The following is a 24954-nucleotide window of genomic DNA, read 5'->3' as shown; positions in this document are numbered from 1 at the left end:
TTTTGTCGCTCATCTGTATCTCGAAAACAAGAGGGGATAGGCATATAGTTTATAGGACAAAAAAGTCTTATTTTTTGACGTACTATTACCCCCTGCATTTATTTCGCCTCTTCTGCAATCTAACTCAACACCACAAAGCGTAAACTTTGCTCTTCCCTTATCACATATTTATGCGTCCCTTCGGTGCCATAATCAACGCCAAAAGAATTCATTAGCAAAGTTACCCGTTTCCACAAGTGCCCTGTATATACCTGAGAACCCCATTTATCCACCCCTTCATTATTCATACAATTAAATCTCACATCTCCGCGCCCTCGAATCTTGCTCTAAACCGTTAATAGAGCATCGCTAAGAATGAGACGTGGAACTTCGACGACCCTCCTTATTATATAACGAAGTAAATTCCAATTTTTTGCCGCAGGAGTTGTCCCACTACAGCTTCAAATATGGTTACGTGACGCATACTAATCAGCGGGGATTGTACAAGTTAGACCTGGTGAATCTGAGATACACTAGATCTGTTGATCTAACGCCCTACAACTGCGTGCCGGCTCAAGTTAGATTTTCTGCATTATGTAAGTACGAATTTGGGGGTGAGATGGGGAAAAAGCGGGTCCTCAGCCGCCCAGGATTGAATAGCTAATGAGGCGGGCTTCCCCAATCAAGAAGCCTCTGTAAGGCAGTCGTTAGTCGGCACACGTAGGCAATTACCAGTAAATGTCATAATGTGTGTTATAAAGGGTGGTCCAAAAATTCAAGTAATTTTAATAGAAAACACAGGTTTTTAATTAAAACTTAAATGTTTTGTTGATTTATAAATTATACGTATGTTGTAGCGTACAACTTTTGTCGATAAATTAGCAGAATAATTTAACGACAATAAAAAGTAACGAACACTTAAAAAATTGGACATCTCGATTTTCTTTGCGGTTGAAGGAGCCTACCCCATAGAAACACCCCAGTCAGCCTAGCTCCCAAACCGATACCAGAACAAATCAAATTAGTGACCAACTATTTCCCATTTTAGATGGCATGGTGGTGATGCAGTGTCTCGAGCCCGTGACGAACCGGCCCACAGGACAGCTAATTCTGGATTATCTGACTGACACCGTAATAGCTACCAAGCCCAATCTCCCAGGGGTTCCCTACATATCTCCGGACTCCAGGAAGCTGGTCACGCTCGACAGGACGACTAGCGGGGCGACGCTCATAGTGCAAGAGATCACGTGTAGGTTTATCTGACAGTTGAGAAGTTTGTAAAATGCAAGCCGATAAAAAGAATCTCGTTTCCGGATAAATATTTGAAACTAAAGCGCAGCGATGCTGCAGTTTACAAGCTTGTTTTTCTCGGGCGTGACGTAAACCAAAAAGATTAGCAGAACATCTGGAAACATGTTTTATCCTTTATAACAATTTTTTAAATATAGGTATATTGAAAATTGAAAATATTGAACAATGTAAATAAACTGTCTCCTGTTTTTGAATGAAATGAACCAATTCAGATCAATTTGCCCAGATACAATTTTTCTTGCTTAAAATGTTACTAAATTTCAAAAAAATACGATAAACATTTTTCCCTTGAAGCCCTGTTACTGTTTAAAAAAAAAAACAAGATTTCACCGAGTCATATACTGACTGGCCATCCAAGGCATATGCTGGTAAAAACCTAACCTCAAAAAAGTTTGTCACAAAATGTCGCTGGGAGAGATTGCAGCTAGTGACCTCTCCCACTAAACACGAAACGTAAATGAAACGTTGCAAATGAGATGTTTTACTAAACATTTGAAACATTAACTAGAAACGTTTCTGTTTCATTACAGAAATGTAGCACTTGAAAACTTATTTAGTGAAACATAGCCGAAACGTTACAATTGAAGAGAGTTTGAAACATTACTCGAAACATTCCCTTTCGATCTCGGAAACATAACAGACGAACAACCCTTTGCTATTTTTGCTTATCTTATGGAACATTCGGCATTAGTTAAATTTTGCTCTCAATCCCCAATCCTTCTCAAGCGTTAGTTCATTTGCCTTTGTTATATAAAGACATAATTAGAAAAAAAAATGTGGTAGCATATTTATAACACAAGTCTAGAAAAAATGTATGTTCGTGACTTGCGTAGACTGCGCGTAACAGCCCGAGTTTATTTGTTTCCCGTGTGTCGTTTCAATTCGTATTATGTTAGGTTAGGTTTGCGGTTTGTCAGTTTGCTTGGTTTCGTTGTTATTCATCTTTACTTTGACGCTATTTTATGTGATAATTTGTAGTGTGTGCAGTTGTGGTTATTGTAAGGTGCATATAAAATAATGAATATTGATGCAAAATGTTTAAAACGATATGTGTAGAGATTTCCAATTTTGCGTCACATCTACCTAAATATAGTTATACCCACTACCTATTACAGACAAGAGGACAAGGGACAAGAACTAAGAAAATGGAACAACAACTATACGTTTCGATATAATTTGAAGAGCAACTACTTAGTCAGTGAGAACTATTTGAAATATGGATGAATCAAGTGAAATAGACGTCATTTATTTTATATTTTGTACAAATGTTTATATTTGTTTATGTGTATAGGCATGCTTAAATAAAAGAGTTTAGGTATACCTACAGATATTTACTTTGTCAAGATATCATTTTGTATCCTTATTTCTGCTGTATAATTTATTATTATTAAAAGGATATATGTAATATTGACCATGCGTAGAAGAAATTATAACTTTATATTATTTTTCAGTAATGTTATTTGTTTTTCATGTACCTACCATTTTAAGATTCATAATCATAACTAACTTTTTCTAATTATCAGTTCGTCATTGTTACCATATTCATGAAGGTCTCAACATTAGAAAATTTCCATTTCAGAAGCGTATTTGAACTATATAAAATGTGTAGCTTTTTTTTAATGCTTCTGATATTGTTTTGTGATATTTTTATTTGTACGATGAATGGCAAAATTCATAATCCATATTAGAAACTTTTTTCAGTGGCTTCTCAAAAAGAAAGAAATTCTTAGTAAAAGTTGCCGCATCCCCAAACTAGAAGAGCATATTTATTTTTTTTAATATACAATGTAACTTTTTTTAGTTCGAATTAAGTCATTCACAATACAAATAAAAATATCACAAAGGAGTATTAGAGATATTTAAAAAAATACTCACACTATTTATACTATTTCAAAAACGCTTTTGAAATGAAAATGATCTAAAGTTGAGAGCATTATGAGAACAATATGGTAATAAAATTATTATGTTACTCAAACATTTCTGAAAATATACTGAAACGTAAAACAAAAATATCGAGGGCATAAATGGAACATAAAAAGAATGTTACTGAAACCAATTTTTTGAAACGTTTCATTGGAAACGTATTTTGGGGAGGACATCTTGGGCTTCTAGAACGTTACCAGAACGTTGCATGGGTTTTTTATGAAATGTTTCAAGAAAAATGGAAACGTTTCTGAAACATGTCAGAAACTGAAAAATGTTTAGTGGGCTAGTACATTGCCAAAAATTAACAAGACTGACATATTAGACTGACTTTTTAGAAAAGAAGTCAAATTAAATTTTTGTTTTAAAAAAATAATTTTAAAAGCTTTTAAAAGTTCATAGGAATAATTCGTCTTATTTTTTTTATCTTGTTCCGTCATCCTCTAAATTTTTGTAAATGAATATTTATTTTTGTCTACTTTAGCTAACGGATTAACGTTCTCCTTCGACGTTAAAACCACGTTAAACATCTCCGACGTCACCTTTTACCCAAGTCAATCAACGCACAGCTATGATATCTACGCAAGCGCCCAAGACAAAGAAGACATACTGTTTTTGAACCTGCTTACAGGTAAAAAAATGCGTTTGCCTATCAATGAAAGTCATCATGTAATTTTTTCCAGGTAAAGTTGAAATAATTACAGGAGTGGGGAAGGCTGTCTCCATTCAATTAACAAAATGGAATAATCCCAACAGACCTATAAGCGGATCAGGTAAGTACAGCATATTTATTTATAGACTACACTACCTTACAGGTTTAGCTGGAACAACGAACAATAATTTACTCCAACTTATAATTTCAGATACCTTTGTCTGTACTTGTTCTAAATTTAAATTTGTTTCTGAGACAGACTCTCTTATTGGTTAAACAGTTACAGTGGTACACTTGGATAAATTCCATTGGATGCTGAGAAACAGACGTCCAATGACAAAGCAACGGAGTGTGAGCGGAGCTCAGTTCACATTTCCTCTCAATTATTGTTATTATATCTTTTGCTTTCGACTTATATGTACTTCTTGCTATCTTTTTCACAGGCCTTTTTGGTCAGTACATGGTAACACCAGCAAGCGAAGCGCTATTCGTCATCAACGGCCGGTCGAGAACTGTCAACTGCGAGATAGGGGCCGTCTCACATCCAAGTCAAATAGTCTGGACCACTTTGAAGTTTCACTAGTGAGAAACAGCCCTCAAAGTCCACCTCCATCAGACACTGAGAATGTTTTAGAACCATTACTTTTTATACATTGTATTATTATACATATACAATATATAGTTCTCATGTCAGAATAAAAGCTCATACAAAATATGTTTAGACTTCAAGGACACACAGTGCTGAAATTTACCTGTATTTAATCATAGCCTTAGGAGGATTCTAATAAATTATTTTTTTAATTTTAAATTTAACACTTTGTGTCTTGGAACGAAGCATTATAATTATAATTCAATTCCTGTTCTATAGTAAAATAAATGTAAGTGCATTCCAGGTTCACTTATAACGTTTCCAAGTTTTAGTTGTGTCCCGACAATGTAGATAATTGTTGAACGTGTCCCAGAAATATTTCGTGCAGCTCACATGGTGTTTTTTATTCCCACAGTTGGCGACAGAACAGAACATTGATTCGTTACTGTCATTGGCTGAGAAAATCTCTCAAAATATTTTTGACAAAATAGAAAGTAATTTTGAGAATGGGAAACTAGTTTTGACATCTCTTCTCTCTTCACTTATTCTGAATTTCTCTACAATGCATAACCATGAGAGAAACGAGCATATTTTTTTTTTACCAAATCTAATCTAATTTCTGACATGGGACAAATTTAGTTAGTAAACGAAGATGATTGTTCATGTAAATATATAATATCAATAACCATTTTCATAAGTGCAGGATATTTATTATTTTCTAATACACAGTTCACAGTTTCTATTAAAATCGTGATTACCAGTATGATGGCCCTTAATTTTAGAAGCCCAGTAGCAGACAATAAAAAGAAGTAATAATGAATAATGTACCTAACTGGTCTATTTTAAACTTTTGCGTTTAATAAGATTACATGCGAAAAATTTTGCGAACGTCGTTTATAACCGAGACATGACATTTACAGGTTCTGCTTAAAAATAAAAGTAATTTCGTGTATATGAAACGGTAACATCGTGAAAATAATCCTGCACTTATAAAATAACATGTATATCACAATAAAATGTAAGTGTATCTGGTCCAAAAATCGCTAAGATAATAAGAATATGTTTTACAACTAAAAAATTACATGTAATGAGATGGTGTGCGGCCCTAGTTGTTTTAGCTTCGTTGTTCCATTAACATAAAAACATATTCCAGTTATTCTAGGTTGATTTTGATTGGAATAGAAGACATAATGTAAGCATTTAGACTAACTCTATATACTTGATTTGAAAGGGATAGAGGATAATTTAATTTTTTAATATATAAAGAAGTTAAGGACGTTAAGCTCTGTATATTGTCCAGATATATGTGCAAATAAACCACTTTGAGTTTTGGAACTGAATATTTTAAGAGGACGTTATTTTTAGTAAAGAATATGAATGTAGTTTTGTGATAAACTTAAAGTTTTATATGAAAAATTTATTTATCTCAATATTCAGGCATTTATGAACTGAATAAATGTCTGAAGCAAAATACGAGTACATAAAAATAATCTGAAGATGAGGAAAAACAGTTTTACCAGTTAATTCAAAGGTACTCGCCAAGCGTAAGATTGTTTTTCTATTATGTGTATTGTAAAATAAGATTTTCTCGTCAAGTGCATTCTATGTTTTTCTATCTGTAGACGCACAGATTTAATTATTTTTTAGATGGTAACATTTATTTGAAAACAATCTTAAAATGCACTTGGTAGAATTCTACTATGACTTGGTTAAAAGTTTGGTACAGGATGTTTTGGAAACAACTCATCTAATTTCTTTTTAATTTGTAGTATTTAAGTAGAGCCTTGTGGCTGGATCAAAATTTCAAGTAATTACCACAGAATATAGTAAACGGATACATACAGTAATACTAATATTTCAATCTGGCTTCAATAGTTTATAACTTAAGTGATATTAAATAGACTAACGTTTTGTACAAACATGAATTGACCAAGTCATAGTTAGAGACGTCTATTTACCATTTCTTATCACCTTTCACTAGGAAACAAGGGTATAGCTTCTACCTTTGTTCACATTCTCTACAAATGGTAGTTATCTTGAGAAAATATATAAATACCTAGTACCGTCTTTGGTTCCGCAAGCTTTTTCTCTGTATATCTGTAATGCCTGCCTTCATATAAGCTTTCAAATGTTCATCGTATCACCAGAGAGGCTTATTGTATATTAAATTAGGTACCAAGGTGCAATATTGTTTATACATGAAATTCGAAATAAATCATTTAAATACTTCTTCCCGTTATTTATCTGCTACGTCAAGAGCTCTGATTTGGTTTTTCTTTCTATTAAATATATGACTGCATATCATGCAAGTACAGTGACAGTTCAGTAAAGCTTAAAATAAAGACAGACACAGTACCTCAAGCACCCAGAGCGATTATTCGTAAACCTCGTATTAGCCTCATGGTTCGAAAGAAGCTGAAAACATATTTAAATAATGTAGGACATAACACATTGCACTCCCTGATAGCCATCAGAGTGTTGAGGCATAAGCCAATATTTTTATTTAAAATATAAATATTTTTCATCAGTATAAAAACAATATAGACACGCAGGAACACAAAAATCAGTCAATATTTGTTGAACTCCTGGACTTCCGTGCCGCAGACATACTTTTACTTTTAGTCGAAGAAGACCCCCTCCTGCTGGCATAAGTCGAATACCCTGTAAAGTCAGACTGTTCGCAAGGTTCCTCACACATCCCCCCGCAGTCCTCAATATCCGATCTGGTGTCCTCCCCGTACAAATCCTCACCGCTCTTTGTTTCCTCCAGATCACTGCATTCTTCCCCCTCCCCAGAGAATTCTTCATCGTTTCCTTCCTCTTGCTCGGTAACCGTAGCTGCTTCGCTTTCACTCTCAGTATAATCGTGAAGGGAAGAGGTAGTCTTACTCAACTCGATGCTTTCTTCACTGTTTAAGGAACACTTATTACATTCGGCCGACGCAATGGAACCGCGAAAGCTAGAGAAAACGCTAGGCAAGCAGGGATAGTAGCTGACGTTCACAGTTTGGGTCTGCAAGAAATGCGAGTTCTGTTTCGATGTTTCGCACTTGCATTCCTCCAGTTCTTGCATATCCTCGCAGAGTATTATCTCTTCTCTGTCAGGGTCTAATTTGTTGCTGCAGATTTGTTCCTTCTTTTGTCTGTAACGCTTGTAGCACCAGTTCAGAATGCACATCAAGATAAGGATCTTAGAGGCAATGGTAATGGCAAACACCTATAAGTAAACTTACTTTATCGTGATACGTTTTGTACAATAAGTTCATTTACCGCTATTAAAATGGTCGTTGTTTTAATTTTCCGTTTGTTGACACAGTTCCATGCGCCTACCTCGACGTTGCACATGTGGTAGAGCAACAGTGTGGGTGAATACATCTCTTCATCAGTAGTGGTGGTCCAACCCGTGTCGCATTCGCATTGCCCGTTGGTATCCGTAGAACCATGATGGCAGATCATATTGCTCTACAAATATGAATCATTAATTAATGTACTTGTTTTAACTCGCTTATATTGCAATTTTTAACCACCTTTCCAGTCTCAATGGCCTCATTATCAATTAATTTTTAAGTACAATTTTCAGTTTAAAAATATGGAAATGCAGAAAGCACCACAGATAAATAATGACCTAAGCCGACGTTATAATTCATCTCTGATTCCAAAAAATGATGGTACTTACTGGTGGACAATTCGTGCACTGGTGTAATTCTGACTTATTGCTATCTAAGAAGTGTAAGTCGTCTTTTCCAATGGTAGTATTAAGATCGGTACAGCTGTTAAGTGCAATTGAATAACCCTGAAAGAGCAGCTCTTAAGTATCTACATATTTCGCAATAAATTTCTTACAATTTCTGGTACGCATTGTTCTGGGGGAGATATGCATTTGGTCACAGATGTGCATTCCATGCGTTTGAAGTCGAAATAATTCCTCATTCCTAAATATTTGATCACGCAGTCCACCGGTCTGCAATTCTTTGTCGGATCCATATCCACTGATTGACATTCACATCCTTCTAAAATAAATTTGGAAACAAATAATAGCAAGTAAATGGTAGTTTTGAATATCAGTGTGCTTATGCAGTAGTATTCATAAAGTTAGATACCTTTTCAGCGCACCTACTAGTTTTCCTGATTGTTTTATGATTTTATCAAAACGCAATCTTTTTATACTAATAAAGCTTTCCAACACTAATAATTACACACGTACCTTCATTGGGTACATTTGTGTTGAAATTGATTCTTGTCATCTTCTGTCTCATGAGAACATCATTTCGATAACGTATATTAACAATGCACTGGCCCTGTCTATCCGTGAGATACTAAAATTCGATTGGTAGGAATAATGGGACTATGAAAACAATTATTATTTCTCACCAAATTCGGATAAATAAGAGTAACGTTCTTAGTACGCTTGGAATTTAGAATACCCATATCTCCACCAATCAGAAACGTAGAGTTGCAGTCTATCACATTAGGGTTTGTCGTGTCGCAGCACTGCCCCATACAAACCGAAACCTCAAAGTCCTTCACAGATCTGTTTTCCAGAGTGACATCTACAATTTTACTCATTGGGCATCTTATATTTTACTTGGAAGTACTTACAGAATATCATGGCAATGTCGTCTTCATCAATAAATCCCACTCCTGAGTCCTGCATTAGAAATTGTCAATATATCTAAATTATGAATACGATTTATAGATTGTACCTTTATCAACAGTTCTTCGGATTTGCTTAAAGTTACGTATAAAAGGGTGTATAACAGGTAAATAAACATTTATTGAAATATGACATGACTGTGTCAAAGATTATTTCAAAATATTTGTCATTCTGATTTTTAAATTTTTTTAAAGCTATTTATGAGTTCTTCGTCGTCATTTATGTATTTCCTTTTTCTGGACTCACTTTTTTAACCACTTTCTCAAATTTTTCTTATTTTTATAGTTTTTAAAAATTATCAGTGCAGATTTTTCAGATTTTCTAAATCCAAAGCCAGAAACTTATCGTAAAACTTGAAAACCTTCAAAACCACTCAAGCTGAGCCGTACATGTCTAGGAACATCGACCTATTACTAAAACGACCCGGGGAATGTCGGTCAGGATTCAAAATTTTTTAATTCAACCGTAGAAGCTGTTCATGCAGCCAAAACACACACTAAATCAAAATAGATGACAGAACTATTGCTGAAGACCCCATCTTGTCCATAAAATCACCATTGTTTCGAATTTTCTAGTAAAATGGCTTAACACATTAATGGCAGGTCAAGGTGACACCAGAGATTGCCAAAATTCAGGGAGACCAGTGTAAGAAACAACGGTGGGGATTTACCGCGAGAGTTGGTAGAGTCATCAAGGGTTGTGATCAAACGTCAACTCTGTAAACTTTTTACATTCAGTTCGGAATTGTTATAAACCGTTCGGTTTAATGAGTACTTTTTGACATGACCATGTTTCTTTTTCAGAAAGCTCAATATCTGCAACAGGATTCACATTCTTAAAGATTTGACAGAAAAATTCAAATTCTTAGCAATAATAATAAACACTTAGAAATGCAAATTTTATTTCTTCCGGTTTTTTAGAAGATTAAGATTAAAAGAATATATTTTTACATTGAAATTTATTTATTTTTTAATTTTACATCAGTTGAATATATCGTTACATAAAACAGTTTATTAAAAATTTATTTAAAAGGACTATTTCATTTAAATGCATTAAAATCTTTCTATTAAACTTTAACTACGTTATTAAGTGCGTGGACACCATGTAGGACACCTTTTCCCCTCTTGATAACATGCGGAATGGTTTTTGGTACCATCCTGAAAACAAATTCGATAAATTTTTGTTTGTACACTTAACACATTGGCACTGGAAAATTGTAAAAACTTACGTTATACAGTCGATCACTGGACAAACTGAAAGACACAACGTACATCCCGTACAGTCGTCGTTAACCTTAGGAATGTGAGTTTCTGGATCGAAATGTATGGCTTGGTACCCGGAATCGTTACATGTCATGTAGCATTTACCACAGTTAATACACATATCCTAAAATGTTGAACAAAATCATTTAAAACCTGACGAATGAAACTTGAACTTACATCATCGATTAAAGCAACCACTTGCTTGGTATTATCAAGCTCCTTATAAGCGCCGATCCTTGAAAGGGCCCTGCCGATAATATCCTGCACTTTGGGAATTTTTTTGGATGCACCTCCACAATTTTGTGACGGGGCAGCAACGCCGTTACTGAAATTAATTTGGGCGCCATCGTGATGGGGAATCAACTCTTCTTTCACTCTGCATGCTTTGTACAACTTGCTCAGCTGCACTTCTCTTTTCTTCTGGTAGGGTCCGAAAAGTGGAAGTTTCTGAAATAGAATGCGCGAATGAAAGAAGAATTTCCGTCTGGGATTCGTTTAATTTATAAATACTTTAAAAACTTCTTAAGAAACTGTTAAAAAGTGAACGACCGCTAATACTATTAGTCACTTACAATGCCATTCTCGTCATACAACGGAATAACGGGCTTGCCCTTTTGATTCTTGAAAGTCGGTGGACTTTGACCTTCCCAACCAGCCAATCTTCCATCTAGATATAGCAGCGCTTTAAGGCCTGTACAATAGTCATTTATAAGTGTAAAATCTTGATTCTGTACGGCACTGCAGACTTGAACAGCTGCAGCTCCACACTGCAGGTATTCGAAGGCCGTTTCAGCCGATTCAACTCCACCGGCGCCTGAAATCAAAATGATGAGTTCTTTGAAATTTTATATTTATGGTTAACTTACCTAGAATTGCAAAGTCCGGTAGTAGTTGTGCGATAGAAGAAACTGCCCTTAACCCAACTGGTCTCGTGGCATTTCCGCTGACTCCTCCGTAAGTAGTTCTTTTGTCAATTCCAACGGCAGGCCAAGCTGTCGCGTCTGGCTTGACGTGCATCAATCCAGACACCGTGTTAATAGCAGTACCCCCAGAAGCTCCACCTTTTAAAACACACATGAAAAAGCAAGAACTCATCATTGTATTATATAAAAAAAAGTTATTTAAGAAATAACACATATTTACGTAAATGTTAGGTACCTTCATAAGCCGCCTTAGCGATAACCGTTATGTCAGTTATATTTGGGGTCAGTTTAATGAAAAACGGTATCTTTACTGATTGTCGAACCCATTTGGATATATCCCGCACGAGATTTGGTTTCTAAAACATTGTGGCGGTTACAAAATACAAGTGAATATACAGGTTAAACGTACTTGGCCACATGCAAGGCCCATTCCGGATTCCCCCATTCCATGGGGGCAACTCAAGTTTAATTCCAGCATATCAGCTCCGCTATCTTCAGCTTTTTTGGACAGTTCTCGCCAGTCTTCCTCGATGTACGCACACATAATACTGGCAATGATGACCTTCAACGCGCATTATGTATTTCTAGATTTTTGGATAAGGAAAATACCCACCTTTGTCGGAAAATCTTCTTTCAGCTCCTTAATACCTTGCAGCCAATAATCCATGTATTTCTCTGAAATCAGTTCAATGTTCAAGAAAGATCCTTGCTGAGGCCCGTAGTGGTATCCAGAGGTCGTCCCTCGAACTATCCTCGGAGAAACGTTGGTAACTTTATCCTAAGTTTGAAATGAGGAACGGTCAACCACAAAGTCGTTTTTTTAACAAAAGGAACTTACCTTGTCCAGGCAGAAAGTTTTTGTGACAACGAAGCCCCAGCCCTGCTCAAAGCTCCTCCGTATCATCGCCGTGCTAGTGACGGGAGGGGCCGAGGCTAAACCGAACGGATTTTCGAATTTCACCCCGCAAATTTCAACCGAAATGTCAACCTCGTCGATTTCGGTGTAAAATAAGGGCAGTTTTGGCTTGGTGTTCCTAGGCAAACCCTAAGAAACACAAAATAAAAAATTAATAGAACCAATGAAAATAATCAAACAGGTTTTATTCACTCTTGGGAGAATTTATTCAAATTGAATGCTTGAATCACAATTTTGGAATGGCTGAAAGTACTTACCTCCAAAGCACAATGAATATACCACGCGGCTGTTTTGCCATCATTGACCGATTCTACCGTTGTTTCCGCTGTACCTGCTACATCACCACCACACCACACAGATGGATGCGATGACTGCATTGTGTCCGGATCAACCACCGGCAAATTCCATCCATTTAGTTCAAGCGGCTTCAGAGCTTCAATCACTGAAATCGGAAATGTTTTACATGAAAATCTATAATCTAAAAATTAATGAGATATTTTCATACTTACTATCAGGATCTTCCAAACCACTTCCAAAGGCCGATATAAGAAAGTTAGCTTTCAAGGTGCTGAGCTGTTCGACGTCTTGAACCCATTTGCCATCTTCAGTTTGTTCTGTTCTGCTGAAGGTCACTGAGACTATTTTACCATCCCGAACATTTACAGCGTGGGGAGATAAGAATCCCATTAGTTCGCATTTTTCCTCAATAGCCAATGAAACCTTAAAAGCAAAAGTATCTAAATATCTCTAATTCCACGAGTTATACAAAATTTCAGAAAGTTGCTTCATGTATCAATATTTCAGATGAAGAATTCATATTGAATACTACAAAAACACATTTTGAGAATGGTCCTATCAACAGCACCAATCGCAAGAAGTAGGGATAAGAAGTTAAGATGTAATTATGTAAAATTACCTCTTCTGGTACCGCTCTTATGTTGCTAAAACCTCTTCTAAACACAACGAAGACCTTCCTAGCACCACATCGTAATGCCGATGTGGCACAGTCGAAAGCTGTATCGCCAGCTCCCAAAACAATCACATTTCCATACAGCCTAGGAAGTAACGCGGCGCTGGTCTTACAAAGACATCCTCCATCGGCAGGGCTCTTACTAGCCTTCGAAACCTTAGGCAAAAAGCTCTTAGACGTGTAGAATCCCATTTCGGGCGTCAAATCTTTAAAGATAGGATTAATTTTCGGTTGTGGCAAGCCAATACCAATGAATATCGCCTTTGAATCGTTCAGCAGACTTTTGATAGTTAGGTCTTTCATTGAAAGTGATCGTCCTGTTTCTATTTTCACTCCTAGGTCTTTTACAAGGCCGATTTCGAAATTTACCATAGAAATGGGAAGTCGGTACTGAGGTATTTCCGTGGTGCTACAGAGAATTGATAAATATAACATAAGTGCAGAATATAAAGGAACTATATCTTTACCTAAGTCCTCCCAGGACGTCTTGTTTTTCATAAATAGTAATGTTATCGTACCCCAACCGTCCTAGGAAAGTTGCGCAGGAAAGTGACGCTGGTCCGGCTCCGAAGAGTACTATTTTTGAATTAGGATTTTTGGGCTGTGGTGTTCTTGGATCTCGTACCTGTTTCACGCCCATTTTGCTGAACACCTGAAATATTTAATTAAAACAACAAACTATTTCACTGTTCCGGAATATATTTCAAAGAGATGTGTACCTCTGTAGCAAACTGTTGTAGTCCCCCAATGTTTATCCCTCCCTCTTCCGAAGCTTGTAAGTTACAACCACCCACGCAAAGGTCACTAGTGGGACACACCATGCCGCAGGTGATTCCTAAAGGGTTGTCGGAAAAAATGGCTTTTGCTGCGCCATAGTAATTCTGGAAAAATACAAACACTTATGAATCACTACTTTCGAATTATTAATAATACATTGTATTTACCTTGTTGGAAATACTCGTTATAAAAGACTTTATGTCCAGTTGAGTGGGACAGGACTTTTGACAGGGTGCGTCTGCACATTTTAAGCACCTCGCTGCCTCCCTCAAAGCTGCTCTTTCACTTAAAGTTGTAGGCTTGATGTCCGAGAAATCGTTTTCCAAAGTAGGACACTCCTAAAAGTGCGTAACATTTGAAAAACTCCAAAAGAGAAAACGAGGGAAGAAAGATGTAAGTTCAATTTACTCTTTTTAATTCTAATGCTCACTAATTGTTGAATACATTCTACTATGTTTTTTAATTGGTAATTTAAAAATTCAAAAATAACGTGAAAAATTCAGTAGAATCTATTGTTGAAATCATGAGCGTCCGCACTGAAACCTTGTTTACCCCTCCCCAATGCATAACCGTGCCAGCAAATAAAAAAATATTGTTTTTTCTGTTTTTATTGTTTTTTAACAGTTTCCAGAGCTTGACATATTTTCTGCGGACGCTCATCATTGCAGTCTACCCTCAGACCCATAGATAAACCTACCTGGCATTTTTTGTCAGCGTTTCTTTTCCAGTGGGTTTTATTCTTCTTGGTTTGGCTCGTAGGTACCAAGCTGGAATGGGTGTGAACGCGAGGATTTAGTGATAAAATGTTCTGAAAGAAAACTGCTTAAAATATAGGGAAGGAAAAAAGTATTTTATGAAAAAATTTAAACACTAATATGGCTCTAAAAATGTTATGGTTTATTATCATATGCAATTAATTAATAATTAATTTTCCATTTAATTTTAGAAATGTGGAATTCATATGGTTAAAATTAAAACGGAAATATATATAACTTTTAAATTGTTCATATATGAAATAGATTATGTGGAATATTTTTCTGAGAACCTGATCGCGATAAGAGCATTTTCCAACAAAAGTACCAAAATCAAATATATACTGTGATAGGGCAAAAAAGATAAGGAACAGTTATTACATTGTACAAGTTTCCCTGTTTGATATATCTTAATCCATATATGTATAAAATCGATTCAATGATTACTTAAAAAAATATAATCTATCATGGCCATCTCAGACAAACCCATATAAATTGGGAACTTGGAAACAAAAACTGTGCTATCAATAATAGATATAACTGATAAAAAAAAATAGCTTTTAACCCAAGCATAACATTTTATGAATCGTGATGTCATGTATCGTGATAAAAATAATTTCATTATACTATGTAAGAACAAGTACATATTAGGTAATATGTTGTTATATATTCCAAATTTAATTTTTTGGACCACTTAGTACAAATAAAATATATGCAAAACAATAGGTACTAGCCCCACCTATTTTTAACTAGAACTACTTCCTTTTAGATCGGTATTATCAAGAAATCTACTATAAAATTTATTTCAACAATCAAAAGGGCTTTAATTTATCATCAAAAAGAAATATTTATAAACACAAGAGAAATTTAATTTTACCTATAAAAAAATATAGTTGTAAATAGATAAAATATGTACCAACAAACCTAAGAACGTACAATGTAATTTGCTACCATTGTTTATTAGGGATAAACCAACTAAGTATGTCCGACTTCATAAACAAATAATTTTCCTTAGCAACATTTATTTTTTATAAATTTTTACTCGCTTTTCTGTAAACGTATATAAATTAATTAGGTATGTTTTACTAATAACATTTTGCCGCCTTTGCATTAGTATACATATTATATTGGATGTAACTTATTGTTCTCAGTGAAATATATGGAAGGTAGACGCAAATGGAAAATACATTTGACTAAATTATAACTAAACAGATCCCGTTACTGCTTAGCATAAAAAGAAGTCAGTATATTTATACAAACTTTACCTCAATGTCGGGTAAATCGACACTAACTTTCGCCATGGTAAAACTCACTGGCTTTGACCACACTAAAAATTATAACTGATTTTAAAATAAACTTTCTACTGACACATCGCTGAACGACTATAATCTTATCTGAATTTAAGCGATTAATTTTTCTTTCTCTAAACCTCAGCAATGAACCTCAGTCATCAGTGGTGCGTCATTGGTTGAAGTTCAACCTTCCTCCTTTGATTTCTTATTCTCTTGGTTGGGAATTACCTACCGTTTATTTTCGAAAAAAAAAGTGTTTCAAAAAACTACTTTAGCTGTTAAAAAATAAAACATGTTAATAATCTTTAAATTTAATTCAGCAATATATATTAGTTTAAGCACGGAATGAATCAATTTTAAATTGATTTACACTAAAAAAAAAGGCGTCCAATAATAACCCATGACAAATGTAGGTAGAGGTAGGTAATTTTTATAGGTTATTAAAAGCATTTATAATTTAAAACATATATTTCTACATAACTAAAACTAATAATAAATCCCATGAATTTCATGACACGAAATGGTTTATCAAATATTTGTGCGGTATTAAATATTCTTAAATTAATCTAATACGTAAATAATTTATATGGAATAACCGGCTTTGCTCGTCCTATTTCGGGAGAATCCTATTCAAATTATATACAGGATGTAACTAAAATGAATGCGCAAACTTTAATGGTAGATCTATGTGTCCGGTAACACAAATTACTATACCTACCTACCTACCTTTGGAAAAAATATGCCATGAGCATTCATCTGTGAACAGTGTAAACTAAAAGTGTGTACCATTGCTTATATATACCAAAACAAGACGCATACCTTTAACAGAGACTGCTTTTAATTAATGAAACCGCAAAGTTAAATTAATTATGATAACATCAAAGCGGTTAGGAAATTTCTAACCAAACCAATACACAGTTGGTACAGTTGTCACTGTTGGCAGTACCAGCTTATGTCAGTTCATTTGTCACCTTTTAACTTTACGTGTGGTCGCGGTGGCTGATCGTTAAAAGACCAACAGAAAAAAATATATAAAAGTTACACAGATAATTGAATATTAATATATCTGAAATACATAAACTGTAACGGTGATGTACAGAAGTCGTAAGAAGTGCTAATGAATGATTTCAAAGTGGTTCGGTGTGGTAGTGATTAGGTGGCCTTGCATTTGACAGAACACACACCCAATCCAAGGTGTTTAATTAATTTGACTGCAAGTTTTCATTATCGTTATCAATAAGATAACGAAATGCAAGCCATAAAGTGTGTAGTTGTAGGTGACGGGTACGTATCTATCACTTCGTATTCAGTTTTAGCTAATTGTAAATTCTCGTTCTTGGCGCTACCTTTTGTTCGCATTTGGTCACGCACTTACGTCCTTGACTTGATAAGTCTGTTTGAAAAGGACAATACTGGAAACGTATGTTATTTCTCGACAATGTATAACTTTTAGATATCACTTGTAGCTATGGATTCGGATTCGAATTTTTTAATAAATTTGAAATCTTATTAGATTACTTCATTGCGGTTTACTTATTTGTAAGTTATGACTTATTATTAAAAGTAAATATTTTAATAAATTACTTTTAATAAATAATTTCTAATAAGGAAGTGACTCACAGATTATCTTCATGTTAAAACAAATTGTTTAGTAATTTGCCAATCTGTCGACAGAAACAAGGAAAAATGAAACAGTAACTACAAAGATATTTTAAATTTTGAAATTAAATTTGTTTGTTTTCAAATCACAAATATTAAAAGCAGACAAAATATGAACATAATGTTTGGTTTGATAACGTAGCATTAGTTCAGGCCCGGATCCAGAGGGGGTGGCGATGTGGCGATCGCCACCCCCAAAGCACAACATTTTTTAAAGATCTTCAATTTCTCCAAATGGCAACAGGCAGTTAGTCGATATTAATGCAAGTCCCCCTTCCTAACCTACACCTTACGTCATCAAAAAAATAACAACAACAACAACAACAACAATAATAATAATAATAATAATAATAATAATAATAATGATAAAGAAGTGCTTTGCGCCACCCCCAAAACCAGTCTCTGGATCCGGGCCTGCATTAGTTATTAGCATATATCAGTGTAGTCTGAGATAATAAATGGATGATCCTACCACATCCAGGAAGAAAAAATATAAATCGATAGCAGTTTAAAAGCAGAACTATATCAAAAATTAAATAAGGTTATCTTTTACTTAAATTTTATGTTCTTGTAAAATGATAAACTGATGTCATAAATAAAACATGGTAGATAAGAGATATCTATTTTACCATTTCAATAAATTTGTGGATTTTAAATGTTCACTTATTTAATTTTCTCTAATATTTGCTAAGCCAAATGATAACAGGATTAATTTAGTTTTTTATTTTAGAATAATATGTCACATTTAAAAATACAAAATAAATGATTAATTGATAGCAAATATAAATAATGATTACTGAAATGAATGAAGATAATTGAATAATATTGATAGAATCAAACAGTTTTAGTCATCCAAACCCTTTGAGTTTTCTTATTATCCAAGTATTATATTAAGTTCTCTAAATTGAGTACCTATATCTTTTCCAGTGCTGTCGGTAAGACATGTCTTTTAATAAGTTACACAACAAATGCCTTTCCCGGCGAATACATACCAACAGTATTTGACAACTATTCGGCAAATGTAATGGTAGATGGTAAACCCATCAACCTGGGACTCTGGGATACGGCTGGCCAAGAAGATTATGACAGATTGAGACCTCTGTCCTACCCTCAGACCGACGTGTTTCTTATTTGTTTCTCATTGGTCAATCCGGCATCGTTCGAGAACGTCAGGGCGAAGGTAAGATTTGTTCCTGTTACAGTTAATCGCTGTGCCAAAAGATACTTGAAATTTACATGATGATACATTATTTTTTTGTCTCCTTTTCCCGTCTGAGGAAAAACTGATGAGAAATTGAGGGTCTGAATATCTGCACCTTTTCAAATGTATTTTATTTTGTCGTTTGAAGTCAGAACTGAGCTTGATGTTTTTCTGCAGTGGTATCCAGAAGTGAGACATCACTGCCCCAATACCCCCATCATATTAGTTGGAACCAAATTGGACTTGAGGGATGACAGGTCAACCATCGAGAAACTTAAGGACAAAAAATTGTCTCCCATTACTTATCCACAGGTAAGACGTAATGTTTAGAATTTGCTTTTTTTAATAGAAAACAATCTTTTATTTTTAAAATATATTAGTTGATTTCTTGTAAAGTATCGAAGGTGTAGCAATTTTCGTAATCGAGTCAAAAACCGGTAATTTATGAGGAAAATATTAAAATACCATAAACATTTCGTAAACTGTACACAATTATTATATTTTTTAATCTGGGTTCATTTCAAATGTCAGTTATTTTAAATGTGATTCATGCTGAAGTTATTAATTACAACATATAATAATATTTATGCGTAATAAAGATCCCAAAATGCTGTTACACTATAACAAACGGGAAAGTAAAGACGGTGAGTTAGGATTGCCAATAAACAGTTTAGGTGTTTATTGTTTCTAACACATTTCCGTGTAAAGCGATTACAAGTGTTAGGTCCCTCATTTATTTTTAGTTTGCATATATTTACATGTATGTTGTCTGGACTTGATCGAAAACAATTTTTACAGGCGTAATAAAATTTTAGCCGTGTTGCCTGTTAGTTTCTAGATATTTTCATTAATTTTACAGCTCTGTAAGCCTTACAATTAGATCACCTATATTTTTATTTATCAGTAACAACTTTTATGTGACATGGTGCCTAATTTCTAATAAATATTTAGTGTAGATGATCTTTATTATCCCGAAATGAATTCGGATAGATAAGATTTTCATATAATAAATTTAACAGTTTACAGTATAAATCATGATTTTTTAGAAAAGTAAAAAAAAAATTATTTAAAATTAAATGTTTTGATTTAAAAGTTTTTCCTTTTTTTTACATATTTTAAACAATGTCTTGAAAATAATTACATTTGATGAAACAATTTATCAAATAATTCTAATTATTTTGCTTCAAAAAAAAACGAATTTTAGAGCAATAGAATATACCGCAAGTACTAACAATAAGTTCGTTCAGACAACATAGCAATTATTATTTTGTTTTGTCTTTTATTATTTATTGTAATGGAGAATATCTAAGTTTATATAAATCTTTGATGAAAATCAGTTGTTTCAAATAATTTAAAACGTTTCTGTCTCCACCTTGCTGTAGAATTCTTTCGGGGAACCCAGATTGTAGATTCTCAGTTAACATGATGATAATTTAAATAATTTGTCTTCTTTTCCCGTCTGAGGGAAGTTGTGATGAAGAACCCATATCTGAGCACATGAAAGTCTTTTCTATTGCCCGTATTGTGTGGCTCGAACAAACGTTCAATATACTATTCCTTTTAGGGTTTGGCGATGGCCAAAGAGATCAGTGCCGTGAAATATTTGGAATGCTCGGCCTTAACGCAAAAAGGACTTAAAACAGTGTTCGACGAAGCCATTCGAGCAGTATTGTGCCCCGTCATGCAAGTCAAACCTAAACGCAGATGTGTTATCTTGTAACTCTAGAATATTAACAAATTTTTACTTGTTACTACAATTTTAAACCACATGTCTCCGTCTTCGGTTAATGTATAACATCCTTTTCCATTCTTCCTTTGTACTTATGTATCTTTAATTTGGGACACTTGGTTTGGAATTGTTGGTTAGATCAGATTCACAGCAAAGACTACATTTTTAGGTTTTAACAGGGTTTGTAATTAAGAACCAAGTTTTATTTTACCGTAACCTCGTTTTGTTCAACTTTGTTCTCCCGTTAGTTCTCCCAGTTGAAGTCTAAAAAAAGTATCACGTGAATCTGCTCCTCAGAGCACAAAGTAACACTAAATGATGTGCGTAAATGTGATTTATTATGTTTTGGATGATTTTAAATAAGTATAAAGTTACTGCAATTAGGCGACGAGTTGTTTACATTTTTTCTGCATTTATATACCTAATATAGTAGATGGATAATGATTAACGGCAATATCAGAGTTTACTTGCCAGGCCAACGTAGGTTATTAAGGAAATATGTGTTCACTGAAGAGATTTTAAAACGGGGCCGTTTTAAAATCTGTCTGTCGGCAAATAACGGCTACCGAACTATGCGTTGTTGATATCCTTGATTTGTTATGAGATTTTTTCGACCCACCCGATCGATTTTATTGGTGGTAGTCGGGGTTTTTGGAAGACCAGGTGGAACAAATGGATATTTGCATTGAATTATTTTGTAGTTAAATAAAAAAATACAGCGTCGAATATAATTCAGTCCTAATTGTAGCTGTTTGTAGTAATTACGATGTGAAAAAATTTATAACTTAAAAAGGGTTAAATTTCGAAATCCAACGTATTATATGAATACGATGGAGTTTTGATTACATGACAGATAAAAAAAATTTAAAGTTTTAAGTCGAAATTACAAAAAAAATTCAAACATCTTTGAAAAATAGTTTCTATAATAGAATCTAAACAGTTAGTTACTCCAACTGTAGGTGATATATACCTGTTTTATTCCAACCGCGGAGATTAGTACAAATGGGGAAAATGGTGTGAGGAAGGGTTGGCATGCTATTCTCATATCTGCTAAGGAATATTGGTAAGATCTAGTCGAGAATGAGAGGTTTTGTAAACCGTCAAATGTTGAAAGATTTTAAGTATCCTGTAGTATAATACTTTGTTTATGAGAGCCGACGACACTAATTCCAGAAACTGTAAAATCTCTCTTAACAGACACTTCCTATATGTGGTCGCCGATGGATGGACAGTTTTGTTTTGTCTTGGCAGCTTTCTGTAATAGCACTTGTGTAATCCACTTGGGCAGATTCTCCTTTTAACTGACACAAAAAGTAGTACCAGTGAAATATTAAAACAAACGCCACCTCTGCACTGTGAATCTTCGTTTTCCATGAATTATAAAAAAAATTGCATATTTTTGCTGTTAGGATGTAAGATCAGCCGTCGGAAAACCCCAATCTCAGGCACAATTTGATTTCCTGTTTATTTTTATAATTTATTTAATTAAGTTTTACAAGACGTGCAATATTTGTTTGGTGTTGTTGAAAATGGCACCGGAAAAGGAAATTTTTACTATTTTTGACCATTTTTTAATGATTTTCTGTTAAAAGGACACTTCCTTTGAACGTACAAATTCTTATAATCACCTCGGTGTCTGTCTAAGAGAGATTCCACTGTGTTCGTATTTGCTTATAAATAATATGGAATAAACGGTATAGGTCCCCTGCTTTAGTTGCCTGTAGCCCGCAAACGAAACAACTGGATGTATTGAGCCCAATTAGCATATTTTGGCCTCAAAGTTATATGTGCTCCTTCATTTAAAAACACCCTGTGTATGGGTTAAATTAGAAACTTGTTTTACCCATTCATTTTAAATACACTTAATTCTGATAAAGATCTCCGAAACGATCACGTAATAACCTTAATCTTAATAAGATAGAATCCTAGAGATGGGCACTTTTCGGAAACGTTTGTTACGGACATGCCTGTTAGACATGTCGATGAAATGTCTGGACATGTCAATAAGGCACCTATGAGTGACGTCATGTTTTCACGGGTCACTGCTTGATGGTACACAAAGCAAAATATTACTTTTATTCTAATGAACATGTGTCGATATATTTTACTTATTACCTACCTTTAAACTTTTTTATAAACTGGTTTATAATTTTACCCGGACAGCCAAACTTATTTAAATGTTTTTCCATCCTACTGGAATTCTTAAAAATTGTTTTTGAGCAGAAGTTAAGTTTATAATGATTTTTACTCAATTCAGAAAAATATAACCAAACTGTTGATTTTGGCTTAATACTTCATTTATAAACTATTTGTTTAAGAATCAACTGATTATTATTTACTAATTGTTATTTTACCAAAAATAATAAAATATGGACATATAAAACAGATTATATTTTTAAAATGTCACTTTCAGTTAAACAATTACCAACAAAATTACAAGAAAATTACTAAATATCTTTAATTTTACATGTACCAACCTCAAAAAATGTTTGCGGGAATTATGAATGCAACAAATAATTCCGCTCATGCGCATACAACTTTTCAATCTTGAAAAGTGTCCTCAGGACATGTCTACTTTTGACGACATGTCCACGGCACATCTCTATAGAATACCAGTCTTACTCTCTATATGGACAAGACAATTTCTTTGATCCATTTATTCCGTCTAGGTCAACCGCTAATAAAACCCAGCCGATAGGCACGAGTCTTTAGAGGTAAAAAGCAATTGTTAAGTTGTTAATTGTAAATCTAATTGAGGAGAAACCGAAAACGGGCCAAAAGAAAGGTTTGTACTTTTGTACATTAAGAACTGACTTTGTCGAGTGGTATGCTTTTTGTAAATATACTTTGTATGCTTTTAATATAACCATTCGTTATCTGTTTTTTAGGATTTTAAATTTTATTAAAGTTCTAGTTGTACGTATAATTAATCAGTGAGATATGTTCTATATTTTTCTATTTCATTGCTTTTCTATTAGTATTTAAGCATAAGTGTAAGTTATTATAGCAGTTTGATGCTTATAGTTTGGGCTAAACGATTAACTAACGTGCAACGTGACGAATTGAAAAGTAAATGAAATTCGGGTGAAGTTCTGCGAAGGTTATTTAAAAATACACTCGCCAAGTGCAAATATTTGCACCTTGGTTTATTTTTATTCCGGTGGATTAAAGTGATCGTGCCAAAAGATGCAAATCTATGAGCATTTTTTATAGAAAGATGTATATTTGGTGATTCAAATGAATTCGTTTGCCGGGTTGTAATTTTTTTTGTTTGCAATTCCGCCAGTTAATTTTAACCCAAACTACTTTTGTCCATCACTCTCCACTGATGGAAGTTATTATTAAATAAGTGGATAAATGTGAGACCATGTTATAACAGGATCATGTGTATTTTGTAAATAATATATAGCTAAATTAAGATTTATAGAATAAAGGTATATAAAATGTAACCGATTGTTTTATATCGTCTATAACCTGTTCCCTATTTCAACTGGAAGGTCGTCTCATCTGGGTTTGTATATAAATGAAGGTATTAGCATCGTTTTTTTAAATTGGGTTAGTAAAACATGAAAGGCAGGGCTGGCCTATACAGGGAGATTCAAAAAACCGCTCGCAAACGTGCAAAATTAAGACAAAAAGTAAAAATTTTGCAAGAGACCAATTCGATAGACAATTGAACACTTTACATGAAAATAGTGCCCGTTTGACAAAATTAGCAGTGGCGTAGAAAATGTTTTTAAAAATGGGTGACGTTGACCCCGTCTCTACGATACTCGTAAAGTTTTTAGCAGTACATCAAACATTGGTCTTAAGGTGCTAACTACTCATAGCAAATTTGAAATAGAAATCTTCAGGCATTTTGGAATTATTACAATGTTTAATTTTATAGAAACTTCCAGAAGTCTGTCAGCGGTTTTTTGAATCACCCTGTATATAAAACTTCTATAATAAATTATCAAAATCCTTTATTGGCATTCATTATGAGAATATTACATACACACACGGAACAAAAAAATTAGGTTGTAAAATAAAAATACCCAGTGTGGCAGCTGTAATACATTTTTTTGTACACATTTGAATTCAACGTTGTTTAAGCACGTCAGGCCAAAAAATGTACAAACACGTTTAATACATTCATTCATTCGAAGGGCATAGTTCAAATCACCTTTTTTTTCTTTATATGTAGTGTGTTGATTTTTCTGTTATATTGGCCTTTTTATTTTAGGTTTTCTTTTAATAATAATGCAAAGTACGACACACACTTTATTCCATTTATTCCCAACAACAAAACTTAACCTTATATTCTAACCTTATTCCCTCTCAACCACAGAACTTAGTTCTGCACTGAACATAGAACCAGGTAAG

General features: G+C 34.1%; 4 protein-coding genes across 4 annotated transcripts in view; 2 read left to right on the top strand and 2 right to left on the bottom strand.

The window, feature by feature from the left end:
* The window catches only part of LOC108909583 (follistatin-related protein 5-like), a 124654-nt gene extending 120027 nt beyond the window's left edge, over positions 1 to 4627 (top strand). The window contains exons 16-20 of the mRNA XM_018713965.1: positions 422 to 575; positions 1028 to 1228; positions 3698 to 3844; positions 3897 to 3986; positions 4309 to 4627. Coding sequence (XP_018569481.1) covers positions 422 to 575; positions 1028 to 1228; positions 3698 to 3844; positions 3897 to 3986; positions 4309 to 4448 — 732 coding nt within the window. The 3' untranslated portion in view covers positions 4449 to 4627. The remainder of the gene's footprint in view (positions 1 to 421; positions 576 to 1027; positions 1229 to 3697; positions 3845 to 3896; positions 3987 to 4308) is intronic.
* Positions 4628 to 6956: 2329 nt separating this feature from the next.
* LOC108909581 lies at positions 6957 to 9226 on the bottom strand. The gene is made up of 8 exons (XM_018713964.1): positions 9158 to 9226; positions 9054 to 9102; positions 8826 to 9004; positions 8659 to 8770; positions 8298 to 8464; positions 8131 to 8247; positions 7725 to 7916; positions 6957 to 7671 (listed from the first exon to the last, which is right to left on the bottom strand). The coding sequence occupies exons 1-8, from the start codon at positions 9224 to 9226 to the stop codon at positions 7018 to 7020; spliced, it is 1539 nt and encodes a 512-aa protein (XP_018569480.1). The 3' UTR covers positions 6957 to 7017.
* An 823-nt stretch (positions 9227 to 10049) lies between these two features.
* Positions 10050 to 16114, bottom strand: LOC108909620 (dihydropyrimidine dehydrogenase [NADP(+)]). Its single transcript, XM_018714007.1, has 17 exons — positions 15974 to 16114; positions 14654 to 14764; positions 14124 to 14294; positions 13899 to 14060; positions 13647 to 13831; positions 13126 to 13588; positions 12719 to 12929; positions 12467 to 12651; positions 12132 to 12338; positions 11907 to 12071; positions 11703 to 11855; positions 11529 to 11649; positions 11237 to 11431; positions 10943 to 11184; positions 10548 to 10817; positions 10337 to 10494; positions 10050 to 10265 (listed from the first exon to the last, which is right to left on the bottom strand). The coding sequence occupies exons 1-17, from the start codon at positions 16007 to 16009 to the stop codon at positions 10175 to 10177; spliced, it is 3126 nt and encodes a 1041-aa protein (XP_018569523.1). The 5' UTR covers positions 16010 to 16114; the 3' UTR covers positions 10050 to 10174.
* An 841-nt stretch (positions 16115 to 16955) lies between these two features.
* LOC108909622 (ras-related protein Rac1) lies at positions 16956 to 20972 on the top strand. The gene is made up of 4 exons (XM_018714010.1): positions 16956 to 17284; positions 18587 to 18839; positions 19038 to 19172; positions 20425 to 20972. The coding sequence occupies exons 1-4, from the start codon at positions 17250 to 17252 to the stop codon at positions 20578 to 20580; spliced, it is 579 nt and encodes a 192-aa protein (XP_018569526.1). The 5' UTR covers positions 16956 to 17249; the 3' UTR covers positions 20581 to 20972.
* The last annotated feature ends 3982 nt before the right edge of the window (positions 20973 to 24954 follow it).

Source organism: Anoplophora glabripennis, unplaced genomic scaffold, assembly GCF_000390285.2.
Source record: "Anoplophora glabripennis isolate ALB-LARVAE unplaced genomic scaffold, Agla_2.0 scaffold147, whole genome shotgun sequence".
NCBI lineage: Eukaryota > Metazoa > Arthropoda > Insecta > Coleoptera > Cerambycidae > Anoplophora > Anoplophora glabripennis.
The sequence above is the reverse complement of the archived record's forward strand: the minus strand, read 5'-3'. Positions and strand labels throughout refer to the sequence as shown.

What these genes read in the sequence shown, in the direction of transcription:
- LOC108909622 (XM_018714010.1), top strand. Translation starts at nt 17,250, where the DNA reads ATGCAAGCCATAAAGTGTGTAGTTGTAGGTGACGG. An exon ending in TCGAGAACGTCAGGGCGAAG is followed by an intron (nt 18,840 to 19,037) that starts GTAAGATTTGTT and finishes GTTTTTCTGCAG; the next exon opens with TGGTATCCAGAAGTGAGACA. An exon ending in CTCCCATTACTTATCCACAG is followed by an intron (nt 19,173 to 20,424) that starts GTAAGACGTAAT and finishes TATTCCTTTTAG; the next exon opens with GGTTTGGCGATGGCCAAAGA.
- LOC108909581 (XM_018713964.1), bottom strand. Translation starts at nt 9,226, where the DNA reads ATGTTTATTTACCTGTTATACACCCTTTTATACGTAACTTTAAGCAAA. An exon ending in CTCTTATTTATCCGAATTTG is followed by an intron (nt 8,771 to 8,825) that starts GTGAGAAATAAT and finishes ATCGAATTTTAG; the next exon opens with TATCTCACGGATAGACAGGG. An exon ending in CAACGACCATTTTAATAGCG is followed by an intron (nt 7,672 to 7,724) that starts GTAAATGAACTT and finishes GTTTACTTATAG; the next exon opens with GTGTTTGCCATTACCATTGC.
- LOC108909620 (XM_018714007.1), bottom strand. Translation starts at nt 16,009, where the DNA reads ATGGCGAAAGTTAGTGTCGATTTACCCGACATTGAG. An exon ending in GACGTCCTGGGAGGACTTAG is followed by an intron (nt 13,589 to 13,646) that starts GTAAAGATATAG and finishes AATTCTCTGTAG; the next exon opens with CACCACGGAAATACCTCAGT. An exon ending in ATATTCATTGTGCTTTGGAG is followed by an intron (nt 12,339 to 12,466) that starts GTAAGTACTTTC and finishes TGTGTTTCTTAG; the next exon opens with GGTTTGCCTAGGAACACCAA.